Consider the following 27,175-nt stretch of genomic DNA (forward strand, 5'->3'; position numbering starts at 1 on the left):
GCCATTATCTACGATGATCACGACATCGCCGGCACAGCCGAGCGCAAGCTCAGGGAACTTAAACAAGGTAGTCACATGGTTGAGGAGTATGCGGCAGAGTTCAGGAAGTGGGCAGTCTCAGTGAGGTGGGATCAATTCACACTATTAGACACGTATATGAATGGGTTATCTGATTCCATCTCTGATGTCATCATAAGCCACCCTGAACTGAAAAGTTTAGATGAGGCCATAACACTGTCCATTAAAATTGATAGACGTATTCGTTATCATAAGAAGGGCAGATCTTTAGCACTCGCCAGGGTGTCCCATGCGGTTAGTCCTCCTGAGGTCTCGGAGGAGGAACCGATGCAATTGGGGCATGGCCATCTGACAGGGTCTGAGAGAGCTAGGAGAATGAAGGAGGGACTATGCCTATACTGTGGGGAGAAGGGTCACCGAGTGCAGAAGTGCAGCAAGAGGGCGGGAAACTTGTCCGCTTAGGGCTGGTTGGAGGTACCGCCCTAAGCGAGCAAACCCTACCTCCATATCACAGTAAGATCTTGCTGCCTTGTTCCCTTCAATGGGAGAATCAAGTTTGTCACACGTCTGCATTCATCGACTCGGGCTCCGCCGCCAATTTCATAGATCGTGATCTAGCTTTGAGGTTCAATATCCCCATTCTCCCCATTCAGAAGCATATCTATGTCACCGCAATCGATGACTCCCCACTGCAAGACAAGTCACCTCTTTGTCAAACTCCATTTCTCACCCTCCAGATTGGGGTTCTTTACACAGAAAACATTCAGTTCTTTGTTTTAAAGATGGCCACCTCGTCAGTCATCCTGGGTCTCCCTTGGCTGAGGAAGCATTCTCCCCAGATAAATTGGAGGGAGGGACAACTGTCTGCATGGTCAAACTATTGTCAGGAGAATTGTTTAGGGTCTGTATCAGTCTGTTCCTCTGAGGTTCCCGTTGAAGGGGTTCCACCTCAGTATTCTGAATTCAGTGACGTGTTTTGTGCCCGGTCTGCGGACAGGTTGCCTCCCCATAGACCCTATGACTGTCCTGTTGAGCTGAGACCAGATACTATGCCCCCTCGGGGACGGTTGTACAATCTTTCTGGTCCCGAGAAGATCGCGATGAAGGATTATATCAGGGAGAACTTGGAGAAGGGCTTTATCCGTCCTTCCAAGTCCCCTGCGGGATCGGGGTTCTTCTTTGTTAAGAAGAAAGACGGTGGTCTTCGCCCGTGTATAGATTATAGACAACTTAACAAGATCACCATCAAAAACCGTTACCCTCTCCCACTCATCGACGATCTATTCTCACAGATTACTGATGCCTGTGTTTTTTCCAAGTTGGATCTGAGGGGGGCATATAACCTTATTCGTATCCGAGAAGGCGACGAGTGGAAGACCGCGTTTAATACACCTGACGGTCACTATGAGTACCTCGTCATGCCCTTCGGGTTATGCAATGCCCCGGCGGTCTTTCAGGAGTTCGTCAATGATATCTTTAGAGATGTATCAGGCAGATTCTTAGTGGTTTATCTTAACGACATTTTAATTTTTTTGAAAGACTTGCAGCAGCATAGGCAGCATGTTAGGTTTGTCCTCCAAAAACTACGTGAGAACCAATTATACGCCAAGTTGGATAAATGTATTTTCGAAGTCAGGAAGGTAGCCTTTCTGGGATACATTATCTCCACACCTGGGTTGGCAATGGATCCTAGTAAGGTCGCAGCAGTCCTGGAATGGCCACAGCCTTCAGGCCTCAAGGCACTGCAGAGGTTTTTGGGATTCGCCAACTATTACAGGAGGTTCATTAAGGGGTACCCTTCGGTGGTGGCCCCTATGACTCAGTTGACAAGAAAGGGGGCTGATGCTAGTAACTGGCCATCTGAAGCAGTTAAGGCCTTTGAGTTGTTGAAAGCAGCCTTCTGTTCCGCTCCCATCTTGCGTCATCCTGACGTCACCCGCCCCTTCATTGTGGAGGTGGATGCGTCCGATGTAGGAGTCGGCGCAGTTTTATCGCAGGCTTTTGGCCCGGATGGTAAGGTCCATCCGTGTGCATACTTCTCAAGGAGGTTTGCGCCCGCGGAGAAAAATTATGATGTGGGGAATCGAGAGCTGTTGGCCATCAAACTGGCACTGGAGGAGTGGCGCCATTGGTTGGAAGGGGCAGAGTTCCCTTTTACAGTGTATACAGATCACAAAAACCTCGAATACATCGAGAAAGCTAAGAGGTTAACGCCCAGGCAGGCCAGATGGGCGCTTTTCTTTTTTCGTTTTGATTTTGTGATCACGTATAGGCCAGGTGACAAGAACGTTAAGGCTGATGCCTTGTCTAGGTGCTTTGAGCCTGAGTCTGCCCCATCTGCTACTCCCACTAATATCCTCCCTGAAAAGTACTTTCTGGCAGCTACTGAGATCTCGGAGGATCTTTCCAAGGTGCTTTCGGCATGTCAGACTAATGTTCCTAAGGGGAAACCCGAGGGTCTCCTGTATGTTCCCATCCGCTTCCGAGGGCAAGTGCTACGTATGTTTCATGAACACAAGAATGTGGGACATCCAGGCATTGCCCGTACTCAGGAACTGTTGAGTAGGGCTGTCTGGTGGCCTTCTTTCATGTCCGACTGTGAGGAGTTTGTCAAGTCCTGTTCTGTCTGTGCCAGGTGCAAATCCTCCAGGAAGGCTCCAGCCGGGTCTCTCCAACCCCTGCCTACTCCACAGGTTCCATGGTCCCACATCTCCATGGACTTTGTGGGTGAACTGCCTGAATCTGACGGTAAGACCGTCATCTGGGTCGTAACTGACAGGTTCAGTAAGATGGCACATTTTGTTGCTCTGCCCGGGTTGCCGTCTGCTCAGGATTTGGCAGAACTATTTGTGCATAACATCTTTAAGCTTCATGGAATTCCTGTGGATGTGGTTTCAGACCGAGGGGTACAGTTTGTATCTAAATTCTGGAGGTCCTTTTGCAAAGATTTGGGCATCTCTCTGTCTTTTTCGTCTGGCTACCATCCCCAGACCAATGGGCAGACAGAGAGAATCAACCAATCCCTTGAACAATTCTTGAGATGTTACGTGGCGGAGGCGCAACATCTGTGGGTGAAATTCTTGCCATTTGCTGAATTCGCTCACAATAATCTCAGGAACACATCTTCCGGGTATTCTCCATTTCAGGTCGTTTACGGTAGATCACCCAAAATCTCGTCGCTTCCAGTCAGGGAGTCACCTCTTCCGGCTCTCCAGGAGTGGCAAGGAGCCTTCAAGAAAATTTGGGAGAATGTCAGGTACAATCTGAATAAGGCCTTTAAGATCCAGAAAAAGTATGCGGACAAGAGACGTTCCATTGAATGGAACTTTGTTCCGGGGGATTTTGTTTGGGTATCCACCAAACATATCTCTCTCAGACAGCCATCGGCAAAACTGGGTCCCCGGTTTATTGGGCCTTTCCCTGTGGAAAGAAAGATTAATGATGTGACATACAGGGTGAAACTACCTGCCAGTCTGAGATGTGGCAGGACATACCATGTCTCCCTATTGAAACCTGCTGTTAGGGTAGACTCGGCTCCCCCTTCTCCTGTGGTGGTCGATGGGGAACTGGAGTATGAGGTTCAGGATATCCTGGATTCTCGCATTGTACGCAATAAAGTTCAGTATCTGGTACACTGGAAGGGGTATGGACCAGAGGAAAGATTATGGGTTCCCCTTTGAGATCTGCATGCCAAAGAGATAAGAAAGAAGTTTCATGAGTCACATCCCGGGAAACCTGGAGAGGCATGTCCGGAGGCCACGCCTGAAAGGGGGGGTACTGTCATAAGACGGCGGCCTGACCGCATTCAGCAAGCAGAACGCGGAGGTTTGTCCGCGTCCGCATCAGCGGCACCATCCACCACATGGTCGCATGCGGAACGCGGAGAAACATCCGCATCGGCGTTGCGATCCACCGTTCGGTCACAGGCCTCTCGGCGTACTTTACGTCGAGGCTGTGGTCCGGTTCTTCCCTCACAGGCCTCAGGGCCTGCCACACACCAACGCTATCCTCAATCCAGTCTGGACCCCATAGGGGCTGCGCGCGTGTGCAATAAAGCCTTTTATACTCTTAGAAGGAGAGTCAGCTGACCAGCTGGTCAGCTGACCTCAGTAAGGTCCTTGAGCTGTGCTGCAAGGTCCTTGAACTGTGTTGTGATTGGCTGGGCGGGCTGGTTGAGCCCAGCACAGTATAAAAGCAGGCATTCTGTCAGTTGCAAGTTGTCTGCAGTAAGCGTTACTTTGTGATAGCCCTCAGACCTTAGCTAGATCCGAGAGAGACAGTCCTAGCTGGAGCAAGGCTCCTGTCTCTCATCAGTCAGTCTTTGTTGTTTTCCTGATTATTGTATATTTGTATGTAACCTGATCTCTGTTATAGTCAGCCAGTCAGTTGATCTAATAGTCAGCCAGATAGTGATCTGACAGTCAGTACCATCGTGGGCCAAGTGCGGCTTGCCGTAACTAGCCCACAACAGTCAGATTTGTTATTTTCCTGATCTGCGACATATATTGGTTTTGCAATATATTCGCAAGCACTATTGTTATCTGTGCCATTTTCTGATCTCCCGTTGCCGAACCTCTGCTTGTCTATTTCACTACGAGTTCGGCTTTCTGACTTTGTACCTCCGCCTATCTGATTTCCGTTACTGACCTTGGCTAGATTTCTGACTCTGCTCTCTGTTTCACGATTTGGTACCTCGCAGCCAGTTTGTTACCGAACCGTTTCCGTCTGACTTTGCCCCCTTTAGTGGTTCTCCCACTAAAGGGTTTATTCTGCTGAATCCCTCCTTGCGGAGGTCTCAGTGGTTCCCCAGTATATCATTGCTGCTGGGGAACGCGATTCTAGCGTTACGTCATCTAGTCGCAGAATCGCACACTGCGTTTCTCTTTTAGAGGTAGCCAGTCCTTTTAAAGATATCAGTGTGGTGGGTTTTCCACTGTCGTTATACCCGGTATCCAGAGTTACAAATAAATGTCCGCATTATTGGCGATTCCGCAGATCGCCACATAATCGGATATATCAGCATTATTGGTGATACTGCGGATCACCAACAATCTGAATACTCTGAGTGTGCACCAAACACCACACATTGTTACAATGACCTTAGCAGTGATGTAAAAGGTCTGCCGGGAAAGTTTGAGCTCTGCCGTAGTGTATCCCCCAAAAATAGATGTAATCTGACAGCATTTCACCAAAAAGACATGTAATCTGGTAGAAGTTCTTCCAAAATACAGATAATATGGCAGTGGTTCCCCCAAAATAGACAATGTGGCAGTAGCAGTTCCCCCCAACATACACATAATCTGGAAGCAGTTCCCCAAAATACGCGAAACCTGACAGCGGATCACCCAAAATACACGTAACACCCAAAATACATGTAATCTGGCAGCAGTGGTCCCCCAAACATACACAATCTGGCAGCAGTTCCCCAAAATACGCGAAATCTGGCAGCAGCCATTCCCCTAACATACACATAATCTGGCAGCGGTTCCCCAAAATACACTTAATCTGTTAACAGCGGTTCCCCAAAAATGCAGATAATCTGACAGCAGTTCCCCTAAAATAGGTACCCCCAGCATAGGTAGCCAGGTCTACAGGTGTCCCCAGTATAAGAAGCCATGAGTATAGTTGTCCCCAGAATAGGTAGCCAGGTGTATAGATGTCCACAGAATAATAAAGTCACTTAAAACTTCAAATACAGCAATAAAATAGATAAAATCGTGCTACAAGCTCACAGTCCCATTGATGTAGAAACTTCCAGATGATCACCAGAATAGTCCATCCATAGCCACTTTGTCAAGACACTTAAAAAGACAAAAAAGATTCCATAGAGTAGTATTGTAGTTACTCTGAACTTCCCTTCACCAAATATACACCTGATTCCACTCCCTGTTTACAGGCACCAAGTGAGTGATAGGCACCCCCCCTCTTAGCCCACACTCACCCAGTCAACCTCTTAAACAAGAGATATATAAAGCGCTCAATGGGGGGTAGGCACCTGGTCCTGCACACAGCTTGATCTTTAAAAGGGGTCCGTAGCCAACCTCACTCTGATCCAAACACTAGGACTCAACCAGGTTACATATAGTGAAGTACTGTGTAATATATCTATAAAAAGCCGGTATTGCACTTACAAACATCGCAGTTTCTCAAGCATATCACACAGTGGTGTTCCCGGGACACCGCTCCCAATGCATCAACCTCCGTTAGTTCAGGTAAGCCAACCGCGCTACCGAGGCGGAGCTTGTAGAGGCATGAGGACTGGGATGTATGCTCGGTAGCGCGGTTGGTTTACCTGAACTAACGGAGGTTGATGCTGTCATGATATGACATGAGGATTGTCCATAAACAGTGAGCAGACATGAAATCCAATGACGAACACTTTATTCTGATCCATACATCAGAGAACTTCCATCAATATAGGAGCATACAGCTTTCACCTAGCTGTCCCACACCAGAATGACTCCCTCTCTCTCTCTCTACCAGACAGTATAACAAGCTTAGCAAACAGACATCAAATGTTAGCAGACTGGCCTTGCTCTTATCATCTGCTAACAGACAATAGAACAATGGCAAATGCCCCACCTGACTCCAGTAACTTACAATCAATGCAGAGACATAACCTAATCACAGCAAACAAACAATGCAGGAATAAAATACAATTAGTAAAAATACAGTCATATTACATATCATACATCACATTCCTCCCCCATATGTTCCTGGACCCCCAGGTGAGCCCATTAGTTGGGTGAGACTGAGGTACAGGTATGTGGCAATTCTGTCCATCTACTCCTTCTCAGTCTAGGTGGGAGTTCATAATTAATTGTCCTTGTCTTCATATGTGCTGGTTGCACTTTTACTCGCTGTCCACATATGATTTGTCCATTCAATTCAAATACAGCCCTCGCTGCATCGTCCAGACTCTCAAACTCAACAAAGCCAAATCCAGGTGGACTCCTGGAGATCCAGATATTGCGCACAGGTCCATAGTAGCCAAACGCTTGCCTCAACTCCCACTTGTTGCTTTGGCTTCCCAAGTGTCCAATGTACACCTTGGAATTTGTCCTGCAAGCTCCATGGGAGTGGGCACAGTCAGATGAGTCAGTGGTCAAGATATTATTCGACACACGAACAAAATTAACCCCTCTGGCATGTTCTCTTTCCGCTATTGTTCTTAAGAGTGGGGAAACATCTGTGGAGTTAGTTGCCACATTCCTGCCAACAGCAGGCTGAGGACTCCGAGCAGTTCCATTGTCTCTGATGACATGCGGGCATGCTGCTACCAGGTGCTCAGTCGACCCACAGCCAAAGCATGACTTCCTCACCTGGTTGCTTCTGTCAGCTGAAGTAGCAGAACTCCCCTCTGGATTGGTGGGCCTGGGCTCTACACACGATGTTGTCCTGGATGCTTCACAGACACACCGATCCTCTGGTAGATGACACACCTGGGACCGGTTCTCCACAAACTGATCGGCCAGCTTTGCAGCATCCCTCATTGTTAGAGGCTTGCGATCCAGCACCCACATTTTCACCTTTGGAGGACAGCAGCTCAGGAATTGTTCTCTCAAACAAAGTTCTTTTAAGTCCTCCAAAGTCCTGACACTACTGCCCTGAATCCACTGATTAAACATGTGTGTCAGTTTCACTCCAAATTCAGCAAAAGAGTCTTTTGAGGTCTTAAACAAGGATCGGAAAGACTGTCTGTATGCCTCTGGAGTTTTGGCATACCGAGCCAGCAATGCCCGTTTCACTTCCACAAAGTTAATTCTTTGCTCCAGAGGCAGCAATTTAAAAGTGTCACTGGCACGCCCAGTCAGCTTTCCTAATAGGATGCGATGCCACTCACTGGTTAGAATACAGTGTGTCTCACAAATGAGTTCAAAATTTTCCAAGTAGGCATCAATTTCCTCTTTACTGTCATCAAACATGGGGAATAAGGAATACAGTCTGACAGTGTCCATATGTGGCTGTGACATTCCCCCCTGAGATCGGTACACATTCTGTGCCATCATCTCACTCAGCACTCTGAGCAATGTGTGAAGCATGTCCTCACCTCTGGCAACACCTTCCTGGGTCTGTTCCTGAGACTGTTCCTCCAAGCCTTCATCGGTCTGCACATCTCCACCTTCACTTGGTGCCTCACCATTACTGGCAGCTTGTATCCTCTCCATCAAAAGTTCCACAAGCTGAGGTTTCTTCAGCCCATCAGGATGTAAGCCCCTCTTACGGCATAATTTCCGAAGGGTAGCGATTTCCAGCTCCTGCAGCATCTCCTCCATGCTTCTGGTCTTCCAAAGTCTGCTCTTTCCCAGCACTGCTCACCAATATGTCATGATATGACATGAGGATTGTCCATAAACAGTGAGCAGACATGAAATCCAATGACGAACACTTTATTCTGATCCATACATCAGAGAACTTCCATCAATATAGGAGCATACAGCTTTCACCTAGCTGTCCCACACCAGAATGACTCCCTCTCTCTCTCTCTACCAGACAGTATAACAAGCTTAGCAAACAGACATCAAATGTTAGCAGACTGGCCTTGCTCTTATCATCTGCTAACAGACAATAGAACAATGGCAAATGCCCCACCTGACTCCAGTAACTTACAATCAATGCAGAGACATAACCTAATCACAGCAAACAAACAATGCAGGAATAAAATACAATTAGTAAAAATACAGTCATATTACATATCATACATCACAGATGCATTGGGAGCGGTGTCCCGGGAACACGACTGTGTGATATGCTTGAGAACCTGCGATGTTTGTAAGTGCAATACCGGCTTTTTATAGATGTATTAAACTGTACTTCACTATATGCAACCTGTTTGAGTCCTAGTGTTTGGATCAGAGTGAGGTTGGCTATGGACCCCTTTTAAAGATCAAGCTGTGTGCAGGACCAGGTGCCTACCCCCATTGAGCGCTTTATATACCTCTTGCTTAAGAGGTTGACTGGGTGAGTGCGGGCTAAGAGGGGGGAGTGCCTATCACTCACTTGGGGCCTGTAAACAGGGAGTGGAATCAGGTGTATATTTGGTGAAGGGGAGTTCAGAGTAACTACAATACTACTCTATGGAATCTTTTTTGTCTTTTTAAGTGTCTTGACACAGTGGCCATGGATGGACTATTCTGGTGATCATCTGGAAGTTTCTACATCAATGGGACTGTGAGCTTGTAGCGCAATTTTATCTATTTTATTGCTATATGTAGCCAGGTGTATATATCCCCAGTATATGTAGGCAGGGGTATATGTCCCCAGTATATGTAGCCAGGGGGATATGTGCCCAGTATATGTAGGCAGAGGTATATGTGCCCAGTATATGTAGGCAGAGGTATATGTGCCCAGTATATGTAGCCAGGGGTATATGTCCCCAGTATATGTAGGCAGGGGTATATGTCCCCAGTATATGTAGGCAGGGGTAAATGTGCCCAGTATATGTAGGCAGGGGTATATGTGCCCAGTATATTTAGGCAGGGGTATATGTGCCCAGTATATGTAGCCAGGGGGATATGTGCCCAGTATATGTAGCCAGGGGGATATGTGCCCAGTATATGTAGGCAGGGGTATATGTGCCCAGTATATGTAGGCAGGGGTATATGTCCCCAGTATATGTAGCCAGAGGTATATGTGCCCAGTATATGTAGCCAGGGGGATATGTGCCCAGTATATGTAAGCAGGTGTATATGTCCCCAGGTAGCCAGGTGTCCCCCCAGCAGGAGGGGAGCAGCGCAGAGAAGGAGAGCTTTGGAGACAGCGGGGAAGGGCGGACGTCTCCCCCCCCCCCCTTCCCTCACCTTAGGGCTTTCCCTCCCTCGCTCTCCCCTCCAGTATTTTTAAAATCTCAGCGGCTAAAGTGGGCGGAGACTTACCGCCGTTCTTTCAGCCGCAAGGGACGCTTTGCTCTGTGTGCGGCTAGTCTGGTCTTGAGTAGACCAGACTAGCCGCGCACAGAGCAGAGCGTCCCTTACGGCTGAAAGAACAGTGGTAAGTCTCCGCCCACTTTAGCCGCCGAGATTTAAAAACATCGGAGGGGAGAGGCAGGAAGGGGAGCCCCAAGGTGAGGGAAGGGGGTGGAGACACCCGCCCTTCCCCGCTGTCTCCAAAGCTCTCCTTTGCGCTGCTCCCCTCCACAAATGCCAGAGTGGACGGCGTCCCCCCCCCTGGAAAAAGCAGGTGGACGTCGTTCACGCGCATCCACACCCCACTCGACCCCTGGCTTTTAAGCCCCCAGCAAGCAAGAAAATACTCAAAACAAGTTTGATGTTTTAGTGCTTTAAGTTTTTAGATGCTCTAATTTTCTCCTTGAAGAAAATTCAGGAGAAACTTAATTGAATAGGAGACCAAGAAGAGATGACTTTTGGGTTAAGTCAGTTAACAGAGAAATAAATCAAGGGTTAATTTGTAATGATGGATACTTCATGAAAATAATTTTGTGAGTGAATCGTATTGTACGCACCTTTAGCTTATTAAGCTCATTCTTGACACAGGATTGTTTGAGGCTGTTTTTGCACTTATGCGGTGTGGCGGTCCCATAGCAGGGTTGCCTGCCATGGGAATCACCACACAAATCCATTATTCATATGATTAATCATATGCATAGACCCACCCTCCTTCCGCCCCTGTTCAGTGATGTACTTCCTGCTGGACAGGAAGCACATCACTGGAATTCCCATCAGTCAGCACATGTATACCGACCGCTCTCCATCGCTCATACTTACTGCGTCACCATAGACATCTATTACTGCACAATAACTGCGGTAGGCACAGATCATGCAGAAACTCACAGATGACTTTGTAACAGGATAGCAGCAAATTAACTATCTCCTTCACAGCGCATCTCCATCGCAGTGTGTAAGTATGAAAGTCTCTATAGCCTTTGTTGACTTAGCGGCCTCTTGGTAAAAATGCTTACTGCATCAGCATAGTGTAAACAGGGCCTAAAGCTTTTACTTCATATCTGAGCTGTTAATTTCCTGACTGCATCAGTTTTTGTTACTGGAAGAATGTGAGAAAAATGCTCACATCGAGTTTTTTAAAATGCAGCCTGCTGCTCACTGGCGGTGAGTCATTATGCCATTTCTCTCTTTCTTCTTTAATGTTACTATAAATTATGTTAATTTTCAACTTTAATAAAGCTCCAAATTGATTTCAACTGAGGGCTTGACAAAAGGATCTCTGGAGCTACAGTGCAACACATCTGAGAGTCCGCCAGAATGATAATGAAATGAAAGCCGTTTCTTTAAAGATGAGATCTTCTCTGCTCATCCGTCTCCACCACTATTGATCACAGGACGGCGTCATACTTGGCAGCAAACTGTGGACCATTTTTTATTTTACTTTATATTTTTTGCCTGCTCTATGATGCTCAAAATCTAAATCTAGATTGATATTTTCTTGGCATTTTGAATTGGAGGCTTTAGGAATATCTGCCTGCAGCTTGAATATGTAGCTAAATACAGTTCATCCGTGATTTGGTCAATCCTTATTAATATTCACCTAATCAACTTATTAAGTTGAGCAATGAATAGTCTATTGATACAGGGGCAGAGCCATAGCTCCGCAACCCCTACTGTCGTGGGGGGCCCACTCCTATATATAATGCAGAGCGGTAGTGAAACGCTTTACATTACTTCCTTCCCCTAGGTAGGATAGGTATAGGTCCTCTTCACCACTCTTCAGTGTACACGAGCTGTACAGCCAATCACCATGCTGTTTCCATCCTTGTCACATGACATACAGGATTTGAAGCCGCATGCGATTGGCTGTGTGGTGCATGTTCACTGAAGAGAAGTGAAGAGTACCTGTCCCGCTGCTGGAAGGAGGTAATGTATAACGCTCCTCTGCCACTCCTGCTCTGCATTATGTACTGTAGCAGGGCCCTCTAGTCCCCATGATGGAGGCTAGGTAAATAGGGTGGGGGGCCCAGCCGACAGCTTTCTGTGGGCGAAGCAACTCAGTGTATTGGCGCCCCTGTGTTGATACCTCAATTACAGCAACCAAAATCAGTTGTCTGAATGCAAATTAAATAATTGTACATAAATAAATACATACATACAAAATAAAACAGGCATTTCATTATTGTCTGCAGTGACCCAGATCACATGACACATTGCTAATTAACATAGCAGCACCCAAGGGATGTTCCAGAGCTGCTGGATTAAGGGAATTATTGTAATTATAATTTAAATGTAACAAAGTGCTGCAAGCTAGTCATAGTTAACAGATTTGAAAGGTCTACCCACTAGGTACAATAATGATAGGATATGGTGTTGGGCCTGAGCCTTACATTGGGTCCATTTGTATAAACATTATACACTTAAAGAGAAACCAAGAATAAAATTTAAAGTGACCAAGAATTAAGCTTCATCCCAATCAGTAGCTGATACCCCGTTTTACATGAGAAATATATTCCTTTTCACAAAAGGATCATCAGGGGACTCTGTATAGCTTATATAGTCTGTTTCCTGTCTGTGAACCTTGTTGCATTGTGGGAAATGGCTGTTTACAGCTATTTCCAACTACCAAATAAGCAAACAGAAGCTACATCCAGCGTCATCACCTGCCAGCGGTAAAAATGTCACCATGTGATAAATGTCAGAATGTAAATCCAGTAGAGGAAAGCTTTTTACAATTGGCAAACACTGACTAAATCATTTATACATAATTATTGTAAAAATGAAGCACTTTTTTATTACATTAATTTCACTGGAGTTCCTCTTTAACATGTATGCCTGACAAGAGGAGCTTCCCTTAACATAATGCACACAAATGAATGGCCTATTTTATTAGCCAGAATATATTGCTCAGCATCACTACTGGCCACCATGGTCTGCGATGTGGTGCAGTCACATTCTACAAACACAAACAGGGCAACATATTCACCAGATCAAAAGCTGCAGGATGGATTTTTTCCCACACCTCTCCTGGTGTGATTGACAGCATTTATTTATCTCTGTTCTTTTTTACTTCATCTTCATCTGTCTTTCAAACTTGATAGAAACCAGCTCACCCAATTGGTATTTTCCATGTCCTGCCACAACATTGACCATGAGCCCTTACATAAACATCTAGGTATTCCCATTGATGCAGGGAGGTAACTATAGGGGAGCTGCCCCTGCGACTACAGAGGGGCACAGAGCTGTGGGGGCCCCCTAACTACTTCCCTTCCTCCGATACAGGGGACAATCCTCCTGGTGTTTTTGTGTCTACACTTGTTATTAGTACAAAGATAATGATGGCTACTTTTGTTTTATGATCCTTGTAAGATTGTCTCCCAGGCTATGAATATTGGGGGGGAAAAAAGTTATGCTGGGGGACCCATGAATTGCAGTTACACCACAGCATTGATCCTATTATTTTCAAACAGTGTTGTCTTATGAATGGGTCCCTAACTGTTTATCCACATGGCAAGGGCTGCTGTGCATCTGTTAGGGCTCAATGTATAAAGATTTTGCTTTGTAAATACAAGAAGAAATACAAAATGTGATTGGTTATCTATGTAAACACTAATAGTTGCTATAAACAATCTCTCACTTTTTTTTTCTCTTTTGTTTCTTTCTGAATTAAAACCTTATGCTTTGAGGTTAGTTTAAATGCCAGCATTGATTCATGGATTTTTTTAGCTAGGTGACTTTAGATTAAAGCAGTCTCAGGAACTAATAGCAGAAAGTGAAAATCAAGAGTAGGATTCATCTTGCCACTGATGTCAACAACCACCATTTTCTCTGTACATACAGTAACTGTCCTTTTTATGAGCATTAAAGTATTAGAAGCCAATGCAGAGGTAATTTTAGCAGGCAAATCCATTCAAAACATCAAAGCAGAAACCAGCGAGCATCAGTGAAATTAAGGCTATACGCAATTTCCAAGCACTTCAAAGGAGCTGTAGATTTGTGCTTTGTGCAGTTTCCCTGGCACAGTGCTGTACTTGGAGAGACTCACCATCTCAACATGCATCAAAAACGCAGTTTAATTTTTTATATTATAAAATAGCTAACAAGTCAAGGATTTCATTAATTATAAATCATTTGTATGTTTTAGTGCATTTGATAAGCTTTGTTAAAGATTAACTTAACTAACAGCTATTTATGCGCTCAAGGTAGCCACATAGCTCAAATGCAAATTTAGACAAATCTGTAGGGAAGGAAATACATGTACAGTGTTCCTAGTTCTCCAAATATCAAGCATTTGTGCCAAGATAAGACATTTTACTCCATGCACATGGCCAGAACGCCTCAACATGTTGTAATTACCTAGATCTGAACCCGGAAAACTGTTCAGCTACCATCATGCATTCGGAGCATTTCATAAGCTGCAGAGGCAAAACAAGAGACAGAACATTTATATGGCGCTTTTCTCCTGGCGGACTCAAAACACCAGAGCTGCAGCCACTAGGGTGTGTTCTGGCACAGTAGCAGTGTTAGGACGTCTTGCTCTTGCCCAAGGTCTCCTACTAAACAGGTGCTGGCTTACTGAACAGGAAGAGGCGAGATTGGAACCCTGGTCTCCTGCCAGAGGGAGAGCCCTTAACCAGTACACTATGCAGTGATGCATGATGTAGTTAAAGGATGAACGTGAACATAGGCGTCCACATTTACAAAAAGTATGCAGTGCTTAAAAGTAACCTGTAACCCAGGGGTAGGGAACCTATGGCTCGGGAGCCAGATGTGTCTCTTTTGATGGCAACATCTGGCTCACAGTTAGGAGTTGATTTACTACGCTTCCCTGCTCAAGCAGCACAGCTTAGTGTGACAACGCAAGTAAAATGTTCAAAGTAGGCATGCTACTGCTGTAGCATGCACTACTAACTTACTCACGACCCCCCAAACCTAACGGCTGCTCTAATTGTCCCACCCTGGACCCTGTCAGGTCCAGTGACTTCGTAGGAGGAGATCCCCACACTTTGATTGTCCCAATAGGCTGTCTGTCACTTGACAGGCAGCCTATTGGGCCAAAGTGTGGGGATCTCGTCCTAAAAAGTGAATCAACCCCCAAGTCAGCTAGCTAATTGTACAAGCTGTTAGTCTGTATTTCTCCTGTCTGGCTCTAGGGGAAATTGCTGATGTTTCTGAAACCCAAGACAAGCTAAAGATGTGTCTGACACTTCCGCTGCCTGGCAGATCAACTGTATACACATCACCATGGCAACAGGGACATGAGCCCTCTGCTGCGCATGCGCACTGTCCCAGTTTGAAACATATTGTATGGCTCTCAGGGAAATACATTTTAAAATATGTGGCGTTTATGGCCCTCTCAGCAAAAAAGGTTCCTGACCCCTGCTATAACCTGTAACAAAATCCACATAGGGAACTGATAGTCCACATAGAGGACTGATAGTCTACAAAGAGGACTGATGTTCCAGAGGCTCCCTAATCAATCTTGGAGTCTACCTCTGCTGCGCAGGATCCCTTTCAAACATACCCAATAAGAGTCTGTTGGATATGTTCTTGTGGCTGTGTTCTCCTCCATGTATGAGCGTGGCCATGGTGCACATGTCTGAATATGGTCACGGCTGCAGAGTTAGCTGAAGACACCTTTTTACACTCACATGCATTCTTGCCTGCTGATGCGCAATATAACTGTGCTTGTACACAGAGGGACGCATGGATGTGAACTAGAAGAGGGTACTGGTCAACTCTGGTGGAGTTAAAGGGAGTCTGAAGGGAGTTTTAAAAAAAAACGGATACTCACCTAAGGAGAGGGAAGGCTCTGGGTTGTATAGAGCCTACCCGTTTCTTCTACGGGCCCTGCGTTCCAGCGCTGGATCATTAGCAGTCTCCGACCGATCGGTTGGAGACTGCTCTCTTCCCTCACTTCCGCCACTGAGGGAGGCTTCGACAATCTTCAGATGCTCCCGAAGATGGCTGCTCGGAGCGGACGTCTTTGGGAGCACTTGGGCTCCCGAAGATTGCGGAATCCTCCCTCAGCGACGGAAGTGACAGGAGAGCAGTCTCCAGCCGGTTGGTCAGAGACTGCTAATGGGGGAATCCAGCGCTCGAATGTGGCGACCGTAGGAGGAATGGGAAGGTTCTATAGGACCCAGAGCCTTCTCTCTCCCTAGGTGAATATCTGTTTTTTTTATACTCACTTCAGACTCACTTTAAGGAGGACACGGAGGCTTCTCTCCACATGGGTAAATATGTAACTTGTTACAAGTTCACTTTAACTGTGCAGTAAAAATCAACAATGCTAAAAGGTTAGTGACATTTTGCTAACCTTGTAGCTATGTTTTGCACCTGCACCTCAAGTGTTTGTGTTGAATTCAGGGACCAGGACACGGCACACACCAGCTTAACCGGTGGGTGAGGAAAACTGTGCCGTTATATGTCATTGTTGTTTAAAGATCTGGTGTGCCTTTATGAGTTGGGAAGAAGGGGAACAGCTGTACACATGCTACATTCCTAGCTAAACTGTCTGAAACGCTGCCCAACACTTCTCCCTCCTTTTTAATGCATAGTCCATTTCTATTATAAAAGCTGGGTCTTAACTGCGTCTTTAAATGCATTTCCACTTACAGTAAAGAAAATATATACTTTCCCTTTAAGGTATACAATCTGTATCCTGCATTGGGAACATATGGTTTCTCATTATTAAGACCCTTTGGCACACAGATGATGGCAAGTGGGAAGACGACAATGATAATGAGAGGGAGGAAGAGATTAGAGTATTGCTTAAAGCAGGGAAGGAAATCTTTACACTGGCAAGAGAATAAAGTGGTGAGGAGACAGAGAACAGTGCATGGCACAGTGCTACAGAATACGAGATCAGAGAGCTTGAATAGGAGTCGTTATTTTCCACCCATCCTATTGAGATCTTCTCCCTTGTGGCATGGATTTGTCTCTGGAACTGGCTTATATCGTGCTAGGCTTTCACAGAGAGTGCATAATATATGGCCAGTGCAGTGTGCTGGTAACTGCAGTGTGCAGGCAAATGACAGTGATGTGGCCGATTAATAGTAAATTAGGTTGGGAGAGACCAAAATCCCATCATCACATAGACAGAAGTTGAATCATTTATTTGCAGCGGATGATACGTGAATGTAATTAATTAATGTCGACATCATTTTTTTTTCATTGTCTGTTGCAAAATTGATTTTAGTTTTAGTGTCCTCCTTTGAAAAGCCAGATTTTGTTTAAGTACTTGTGTATTAGTCTGGAAGGATTTCTGTCAGACGCTGACAAGGCACTCGCTAAAAGACGATGAAAGGAAAAGTCAAGGTATTGCCTAGAACAGCCACTTAGTATTTTTTTTTCTTTCAGTTTGGAAAGTTGCTCCAGAAAATCAAGTTTTGTTTTTTGTTGTTCAATAAAGTTTGCTTTTAAAGCATGCGTTATAGCTAAAACAAACACATTTTAATGAAACATAGGTTAACTCAGATATAATAGGACCCAAAACTGAAATCTTTACAGGGCCACTGTTTCTACACCTACTATTTCAAACTAAACCTGTGACGGATCTGAATAATAATGAATATTGATGTAATAACAGAAAGCTAGAGAGGTAGAGTTCACCCTTAAAGAGAACCCGAGGTGGATCTTTGGGGGGCAGATGGGACACAGAGGCATGTTCTCTGCCTCCTGACATGCCTCTGTGTCCCCACACCGCCGCTCTCTGCCCCCCCACCACCGCGCTATAGCCCCCCGAGTTTAGCAACAATATCTGTTGCTATCTCGCATGTTAACATTGAGGAGAGCAATTCCCTGTTCAAAACGCCAGCCAGGGGCATTCCTACAGGGTTTCCTGAGCTGCCATTGGGCAGCTCTCTCTCCTTAGCCGCGCCTCCTGCAGCTCCCCGCCTCCCTGCACGTTATGAGAGACACACACTCTGGAGCTAACAGCTTACCTTCTAACTCCTAACATGTCCTTATAAAGCATATATATATATATATATATATATATATATATATATATATATATATATATATATATGTATTTATTTTTCTTTGTTTATTGAGGTATGGTAATATGCATTACAGGGATATGCAATGAGAAAGGCATATAGCGCTTACTTTGAACATCACACAGGGACACAGAACAGTGTAAAGTTGTACTATCCCTTGATTTCATGTTGTTGAGGGAGTGTAACGTAGAGTATGAATAGTTATCCACAAACTCAACATGTCAGAACAACAAAATTAAGAACAATTGAAATTAAAACAGACATAGACACATGAAACAACAATGCCTTTATCCGATGTCTGTAAATAAGAATTGTACCCAGAATATACGATACATGTCATATCTCTGCTATATCAATAATGTGCGGTGAACTCATCCAGTCTGCCTACACTCTCATGCGTCGCTAGCCTGCATGCTATTGATGTGTTTTGTTATCATGGTGGTGGGGGTCATGTGGAGGTTCTGGTGAGTGGGGAGAACACTGCTGTTGGCCAGCAATTGGTCAAATCAACCGCTGGGCACAATAGATTCTCAGTAGAGGTGCTAAATCTTTTCACTGAAAAGGCATTATTTTCTTATTAAACCGTTTACACTTCTGGCACTACTGATCCTTTTTAGCTAAAGTTTTTACAAAAGGCAATCTCTACGTGTGTATTACCTGGTGATGTGTTTCTTTGCTCCTGGTCTGTGAAAGCAATACAGCTGGATTGTCACAACTTTTTGATAACACTAATATTATTCCGCATCACTTTACAGAATATAGAATCTTCTCACTTACTGAGGGGCTCACCATTTATTCCCTATCATAGTCATACAGTCTAGTGGTAGTCTAGGGCCATTTTTGTTGTATTTTTTGAGGGGAAGCCATTGAATTTATTTGTATGTTTTTGAAATGTGGGAGGAAACCTGAGTGGCCAGAGGAACCCCAATCAGACTTGGGGAAACTACACACATTGTGTGCAGTGAGTGCACAGTGATTACGTTTTATGAACAATGTATGCTTTATTCTGCTCAAAAATTGATTACAGAGTTTCTTGTTGCCTGAAAAAAATGGTCTGGGCTTGTGAAGTCTACTCCTTTTATAAAACGTTCTTTGTTTTATGAAACCTTACTTCTGAAACGTCCATTGTTTTACATTTGACATAACAATGTCCCAGTATGCATGTTTTGAAAGTTTTAGTTATTACAGTATTGTAGTTATTATATTATTCATTTTTGTTTTACTTTTTTTTACTTACAGTCATCAGACTCAGACTACATGCTGGGATCACCCTAAAATGACTGAGCTCTTCCAATCCCTTGGTAAGTATGTCTTTGCATAGATGTGATACCTCTTTACTATTAGTTCCAGTCTAGCTTATAACATCTACAATTTTTGGAAAAACGAAAAATGTTGGAATGTAGTGTTTTTTGTAAGTAGACTCTAGTTATGTAGTTTCACACTGCATGCTCTCTTTCTTATACTTGGGTTGGCTTTACACCCTAACTTGTGTTCTTCATGTAGCCCAGTAGTGGGTTTGCCATTGTTCTGTGGTCCCACAAAATAGTTATAGCGATCATTCTTTGTACCACTATTGTACCACTATTAATTAGCTATGGAATTGTGAAGGTAAATGCTCTACCTTTTGCATGCTTAAAATTGGAAATACTGTAGAATTAACAAGGAGCACAGTTAGTACTTTACATCACTCACCCTATGGCTGACATTAAACTCTAGGGACTAACTTAGCCCTTTGCAGATATGAGTGCTGAATGGAAGGCAGTGGCTGGTCTTAGCCTACTGCTTCCCACTAATGAGTGTTGACAAGTTGATATGTTCATTAGGCCGTCCACTTTGCTTGAATATATTGTCATATGGCGCTGAAGCCATATTAGATTAATAATAAAATGCATGAAATGTGAACATAGCAACAGAAGTCGACTTAGATACGCTATTTCCATCCTGTAAACTTATGGAGTTTTTTTTTTTTAATCTCTCACAGGTGATTTAAACAATGTGAGGTTTTCAGCCTATCGCACTGCCATGAAGATTAGGAGACTTCAGAAAACTCTATGCTGTAAGTACGGAATTCTATAATCACATACACATAAATCATTATTTTTGTTGTCCCAGAGTTTACACATACACACACGCACACACACACACAAGCACACACACACAAACATTCACACACACAAAAAAATATATATACTTTGTAAGGTTTTCTACACACATTATTAAAATAATGAATGATGACCTTTTGAGGTTACAACCTCAATCACATGTCCACCCACATTCGTTTCTATTTTTAATCCCAGCACCCTGGCAATTGTGGACTTCCCCTTTGTCCAGAGAAGCCCAATGGGGTGCTGTGCCTTTAGACTCAAATACATTACTTTACTCTCCAGTGCTGGGGATTGTCCAGGAGAAGTGAGGGTGGTATATCATATAATTGGTGTGCAGATCTCATAAAAAATGAATTTTTCTAAAAATACCATGCATACATATATTACACACATAAAATCATTCAATACAGTAGTGGGTGTCAAGATAATGTAAGATACAGAATTCCTAGAATTTCATTATAATGTTTCATCTGGTTTCTAACGTATGATTATTAGTGATTCAAAGACTCGTCATTGTGAGAGTTGGCATGACAATGCTTCCAAGTCTAATGCTATAATCTCTTTCCTGCTAAACTGTATGATGAATTAGAAGTGAATATTCTGCTTTGTACAAGATTCCTTTGTCTGTGAAATGTGCTCTCATTTTTACCATTTTGTGTATGGTGCTTGATACAGGTCTGTAAAATGAGCTAAAAACTTTAATGTCTGAACTCAATCCAGAAGAGAATTGCAAGAGGTATGGGTGGGATGTGGCCATCCTATACAATGTTTATCTCTCTGCACATTCCCAGTTCCTAGCTGTTTTGCTGTACACATAAGATGCATCTCTTGGTTTCCAAAATAACTGCATTAATATTGTTTAGTGGGACCAACTGATCCGTTGTACTGAGATTGGCATATAATGCACATGCTTGTACATTACATTTAGCCTAACATTTGCTAAGTACTGATTTAAATAAACAGTGGCCCCGATCCAGTTAAGTTTTCTCCGAGGTGATATTTTCACATTATAAATAAAACTAGCAGACCCAAGCCTGTTTAAAAATGGGCTCTAGGGTCTGTGTTTCTCGCCGCCAGCCGCTGCATGTACTGCGCACGTGCAGGCAACCGACGCATGCGCGAACAAGCTGCACACACGTGCGCGCACCCGCCGGCTCACGCCCCCGCCTGGCTCCCTGGCCCCGTCCCTGTCCTCCTGTCTCTCTGTGAGGCTGGGTCCGTGCTGCGCACATGAAAAATGGATGCAAGCAATTTAACAAATATTACAAAACATATTGATAACATAGGGAAGTGAAATAGGGCTTTAAAAGTGTACCTGAGGTGACATGTGATATGATGATATAGACATGTGATGTACAATGCCAAGTTACAAAAAACTAGGCTGTGTTCCTTTTTCTACATGAAAGAGTTAACTATTCAGGTAAGAAAATGACAGTTTTTCTCTAGTAGTGACCTATTTGGACTAGGTGACCCTCACTGATGAGGAATTACAGCAATAAAACTCTTGCAGACAGGCAAAGCACAGATTCTGAGTGCAGGGGGTAGATTAAAAAAAGGTCAATAGTTCATGTATATTAACTCTGGAAAACTTGAAAGTCTGTGTCATTGAGCAGACACAATAAAATATTACATCTAACTTTTACGTTTTTAAACATAAAATAAAACTGCAAGATGTCTAAAAAAGATCATTTTTGGAGTAAAAGATAATTACAATTGTTTATCTCATCAGTTTTTTTTTCATCTTGGTTAACTTGACTGTACTTCTATTAATAATTGGGTTGAAGGAAAGTTATCAGTCCAGGTCTGGCCACATGACTAGTAGCAGCAGAAGTAATAGCTAACATGTCTACTGAGCTTTAGTCTATAACCTTTACAGGATTCATGGAAGGCTCTGCATAAGATGTAGGTGTTGCAGAGCTCAATTAATTAAGTTAATTAAGAATATCTATAAAATAATCTATAGTGATAGTAGCCTTCAGGCAGTCAGTCCCAGAGTGTCGGCCAGGGAATTGAGTCCTGTGGCCAGCACTGGGCATGTGTATGCGTCTTTACAGATTCTGGTCATTACTGTTATTTCTATTCTTGATTGTAATATCAGCAGTCTTTTCTTATCTGAAGGGTTTCTACTTCTAAATGATTGCAGCGTGTTTTAGCACTTCAGCTGTACCTTATAGAAGTGGCCTGCTCATATTACAAGAATGATCAAACTGTTATTGGTCTTATTTCATAAAAATAATAGTTTCACAAAAGGAGAAAGCACTCGGGTAAAATTATATTTCAAAGTGAAATCACAGTATAAGAGAAAAACAGCAATTTGCTGAAAAATATAAACTTAGACATAAGGATTGAGAGTTAGCTGGTTGGTAAAATGCAACTTATTCATGTTAAAAAAAACACATTTTTTTAATTGAACTTAGTGGTTTTAAAGCAGGCTGATTTGCATCTAATTTATCTGGAACCTCCCTGAAATCTCCATAGTCTCTTAGTTAGAATTGGTCATCAATAACTCTTGATCCATTTTACACAGCGGTTAGGTTGAAAAAATCCCTTAACATAATGGATATGTCAGAAATGGAAATATTGATTGGCAAAATAATAATCACATTGCAACAAGCAGTAGAGAAACACATTGGATATGCCACAGATCGAGTAATGTATGGCACCTTGAAGTATGTTTTAGTTTCACCTGTGCTTTGCTCAGTGAGTAAATGTCATACCATTCTGTAATCTAACAGAAAAATCAGGAAGCAGAATCTCTTATAGAAATGGGACAAGTTGGCAGCTTCTTGGTCACACAGAGCAACTTATTCCCTCTATAAAGTCCACAGATGCCTATAAAATTGATTGGGTCATTGACAGGCTCTGTCTAAATGATCTAGGAAGGGGAGGATCACTCACCTGTACTGGCCTCATTCCTCAACACAGCTGATTGCACCGCCTCCCCTTCAACTGGGGCCCTGGTGATTGTTTGTCAAACCGTCTGCCGTAGCTCTGGCCACCTACATGGCCACGGCTTGCCCCCAGCTCGGAAGCTTCAGCCTGATTGGTGGGTGTCAAGCTGGGGCCACGGCCACGCAGGCGGAGATTCCCATAGAGGGTCAGCGGTCTTCGAAAACAGGGCTGCTATACTGTCAAAGAGGGGAACCAGTGCCCTCTGAAGACGTCAGGACAGGTAAATATTTAACACTGTGGAAGCCCCCTTTCCCCCCCCCCCCCCCCCCATCCGCCTGTATTAAGACAGAGACAGGCTCAATAATTGTCACCTCAATTATTGTTTAATTGAAGACAGTTCCAGAGAGATTTGTGACTTTTCCTATGCAAGTTTAGTAATCCTTTAAAAGCACTTTAGTTAACTTTCATACATTGCAGTATTTACAAATAGTAACTTTTTTTGTGTCACATCAGCAGTTTAGGTAATCTGATCACTTTATCTGTACCTTTGATGATAACATTGTGATCAGTAACACTGCTTAAGTCACCAAGAAAAATATTAAGTGGTTTCTAAATTTAACGTAAGCAAATTACTGGCTATCAAGTCCTGCCAAAAGCTTCTTCAGAGCTCTGCCCCCCTCAGCCACTTGTTATTTTTTTCTAAAGCCTGCTGATTTATAGCTTTCCTAAGACCTGTCACATTCTCTTACCATAATAGAGTGACAATAGGAGCCAAAACTCCTGCCTGCCTGATGAAGTTCCAGGCACACACTGCTGCTAAGACTGTCATCCAGAAAAAGGAGCCTTTTACCCGTTTCAAATCTCTGCAGTTTTAAAGAGATGTGCTATTACAGATTACATTTCCTGAAATTGTAATTCAGGTCCCAGCTCAATACAACTTTTAATGTGGCCAGACTAAAAATCCAGTATTGGATTATTACATTTAATTACAAGCAAGCAAAGAAGGCAGGAAAGCTGGCACTGCTGCAAGTGTTCAATTTATTGTAGCAAAGATAAAGTGCAAACGTGCAACAACTTGCAAAAGATTGTGGCATGAGGAAACACATACCCTGGTGAGAAGAGGCGTAGATGACGGTGGGTGCTGGGCACAGGATGCCTGACGGCCGTTTCGCGCTAAACAGCGCTTCTACGGAGGCTGCAACCATGTTGGGGAATGGCTACTGATTAAATACTGTTCAGAGCCGGCGTTTAGCGTCACTTCCGGTGGCAGCGCCGCCGCTACTTCCGCGTCACGTGTGCGTACGTATAGACGCATTGCGTCAACGTACGCCACATGCGTACGCTAATACGCGTGGAGCCTACAATGTACGCATGTCAATTGGATACATGCGTAGTGCATAATATGCATGCGACGTAAGCGTCAATATGGTCGCATAGGGTTTAGTGAAAACACTCCCCCCAGCGACCAAACTTGGATAGGGCCCGACTAGGCCAGACCCACACCTTGGGCACAGGGAAAGGATGAAAGTGGGGGAAAGGAGGAAAAGGGGAAGACTAAGTGGGGGAAGAAAGATACTGAAGATCAGGAAGTCCTGAATGGAAAAGGTGGAATAGAACCCTTTTCCATTCAGGACTTCCTGATCTTCAGTATCTTTCTTCCCCCACTTAGTCTTCCCCTTTTCCTCCTTTCCCCCACTTTCATCCTTTCCCTGTGCCCAAGGTGTGGGTCTGGCCTAGTCGGGCCCTATCCAAGTTTGGTCGCTGGGGGGAGTGTTTTCACTAAACCCTATGCGACCATATTGACGCTTACGTCGCATGCATATTATGCACTACACATGTATCCAATTGACATGCGTACATTGTAGGCGCCACACGGATTAGCGTACACATGTGGCGTACGTTGACGCAATGCGTCTATACGTACGCACACGTGGCCCGGAAGTAGGGGCGGCACTGCCACCGGAAGTGACGCTAAACGCCGGCTCTGAACAGTATTTAATCAGTAGCCATTGCCCAACATGGTTGCAGCCTCCATAGAAGCGCTGTTTAGCGCGAAACGGCCGTCAGGCATCCTGTGCCCAGCACCCGCCGTCATCTACGCCTCTTCTCACCAGGGTATGTGTTTCCTCATGCCACAATCTTTTGCAGTTGTTGCACGTTTGCACTTTATCTTTGCTACAATAAATTAAACACTTGCAGCAGTGCCAGCTTTCCTGCCTTCTTTGCTTGCTTGCCATTTGATGTTGTTGCTTGAGCACGCTGAAGAGGTTCAGAAGAAGAGGAGTATGTGTAATCCTCCTGTGCAAACATTTCCGTAGCTGATGTATGCATGCTATATCGCTGCAGTGCCAACCACTTGCCTTTCTTTGAATTTACTTACATTTAATTACCTTTATTACATCCTGAAATTGTTGTAAAAAAACTGTTGTACAAAACTCAGTGTTATGCTTACTGGCCATTACTAATCTTTATTTAGCTTTGGAATAGATAGGGTAGAACGGGAGTCCCCAAACTTTTTTGGTCAAGAGCCGGGTCAACATACTTCAGACTGCTGGGGGGCCAGCGTATACATGAAATGTAGAAAACATTACATTGAGCCTACGTAGTGTAAAACTATTACCTGTGCAGCCCTTCTATCTCCCATTTAACCAAATCCGATAGTATGCCCCCCAACACAGCATGTATATGTTATGCAACACAGAGGAGAACTCCTCCGTAGGTGAACATTTTTGCTATAGACAGTGAAGCATACCCAGGTGACAACCTGCAGTCCAATTGGACCCATGTGGATGGGTGGTGCCAGCACTTCCATTCTATATGTGGGTCACAGATGTTTAAAGATGCTGTGGACCGCATCTATAAGTAATACAGTAGATTTTGAGAGTGGAGGGCCAGTGAAAAAGCCTCTGGGGGCCACGTTCGGCCCGTGGGCCTTAGTTTGAGGACCACTGGGGTAGAGGAACATCTATTTAGCTTTACTTCAGCTGACTGAGCTTAAATAATCCTTTTATGAAAAAACTGAGCATCACTAGTGACTCTCCCAGGAATACTCACATAGGTGGATCAACATGGCAGCCTGGGGGTGGGAATTACCATACCACACAGAAAAAGTCTGTGGAGAGCTGGTGGGTGGGATTCTGCTGCCTTGGCTCCCTGTGGTTTGCCGCAAAAAGGACACTCCTCTAGCAACAGCCAATTTTGAGAGCTGGCCACAAAGTCATATGACCACTAAGTAGAGATTAAAAAAGGGTATTTGGCAAGCATGCACTATTTTGATTGTACAAGAAATGGTAAAAGTTAATATATTTTGGGAACCTTCTATACCAGTGATGGGGAAACTATTGTATCCGGCCCCCATATGATGTATGATTCCTCTCCTTGCCCTCTCCCTCCCTGCAGAGTTGCGAGCGGGCGGTAACAGGAAGACTTAAAACTCACCTTGCTCGCCGATTACAGCATGGCATCTCCAGAGCGTCACATGACTCGCCTCCAGGACATTGCCAGCGTAATACATTTAAGGAATGCGGTCTGCAGCATACGGCCCGGGTCAAGCAAATTTTGCCCAGTCCTGGTCTATACACTAAAATACCTAAGAAAACTATATAACTGGATTTGTGTCATACAGAAAATGGTGGCAGTTTGTCATGTGACTGTAAAACAAAAGTATATGCATAAGTGAGTAGTCCTCATATGCAAATACCTTGGAACACACTTTCTTCACTGCTATGCATTCTCTATACAGTAATTGCTTGACCTCAATGGAGGCTGATCTCACAATGGGTCACAGTGGTTTCCAGCATATCTCCCCCTATTACACTTCAGAGTAATGAACAAGTAAGAGATTTTAACATTCCTACTTCTATGCATTAGAGCTGACCAATGACCTGCTACTAATTACTGATATTCTACTATTGGTATTCCCTAGCGCCCCTTTTTCCTCGCGCCTCTATTTCATGTATAAGCAATTCCTATATTAATTTTGTGCAGCTAAGAAATGGTCAAATCCAATTACAGCAGCTGATGATTTTGGTTCATTTCTAAGCTACAGAATTTTACATAAACTCAAAACTGTTAGGGCCATATTCTATTGCTGAACTCGCCAGCGCTAAGCACTGGCGAGTTCTTAACTTAGGCGATGGGGGCATCGCCTAATCTAATTAAACTTTAGACCCCCCGAGGCGGAAAAGAACTCGCTTTGGACGATATAATCGCCCAGCGAGTTCTTACCACGGAATCCAATTACCCTTATCATGTC

At 44.1% G+C, this 27,175-nt stretch overlaps 1 protein-coding gene across 13 annotated transcripts in view; it reads left to right on the forward strand.

Annotated features, from left to right (window-relative positions):
- Positions 1-27,175, forward strand: part of UTRN (utrophin) — an 863,547-nt gene that overhangs the window by 739,228 nt on the left and 97,144 nt on the right. For all 13 annotated transcript variants that reach the window (XM_068232090.1, XM_068232089.1, XM_068232092.1 and 10 more), the window contains 2 exons: positions 19,163-19,224; positions 19,905-19,979. In XM_068232090.1, coding sequence (XP_068088191.1) covers positions 19,163-19,224; positions 19,905-19,979 — 137 coding nt within the window. The remainder of the gene's footprint in view (positions 1-19,162; positions 19,225-19,904; positions 19,980-27,175) is intronic.

Source organism: Hyperolius riggenbachi, chromosome 4 (assembly GCF_040937935.1).
Source record: "Hyperolius riggenbachi isolate aHypRig1 chromosome 4, aHypRig1.pri, whole genome shotgun sequence".
Lineage (NCBI taxonomy): Eukaryota > Metazoa > Chordata > Amphibia > Anura > Hyperoliidae > Hyperolius > Hyperolius riggenbachi.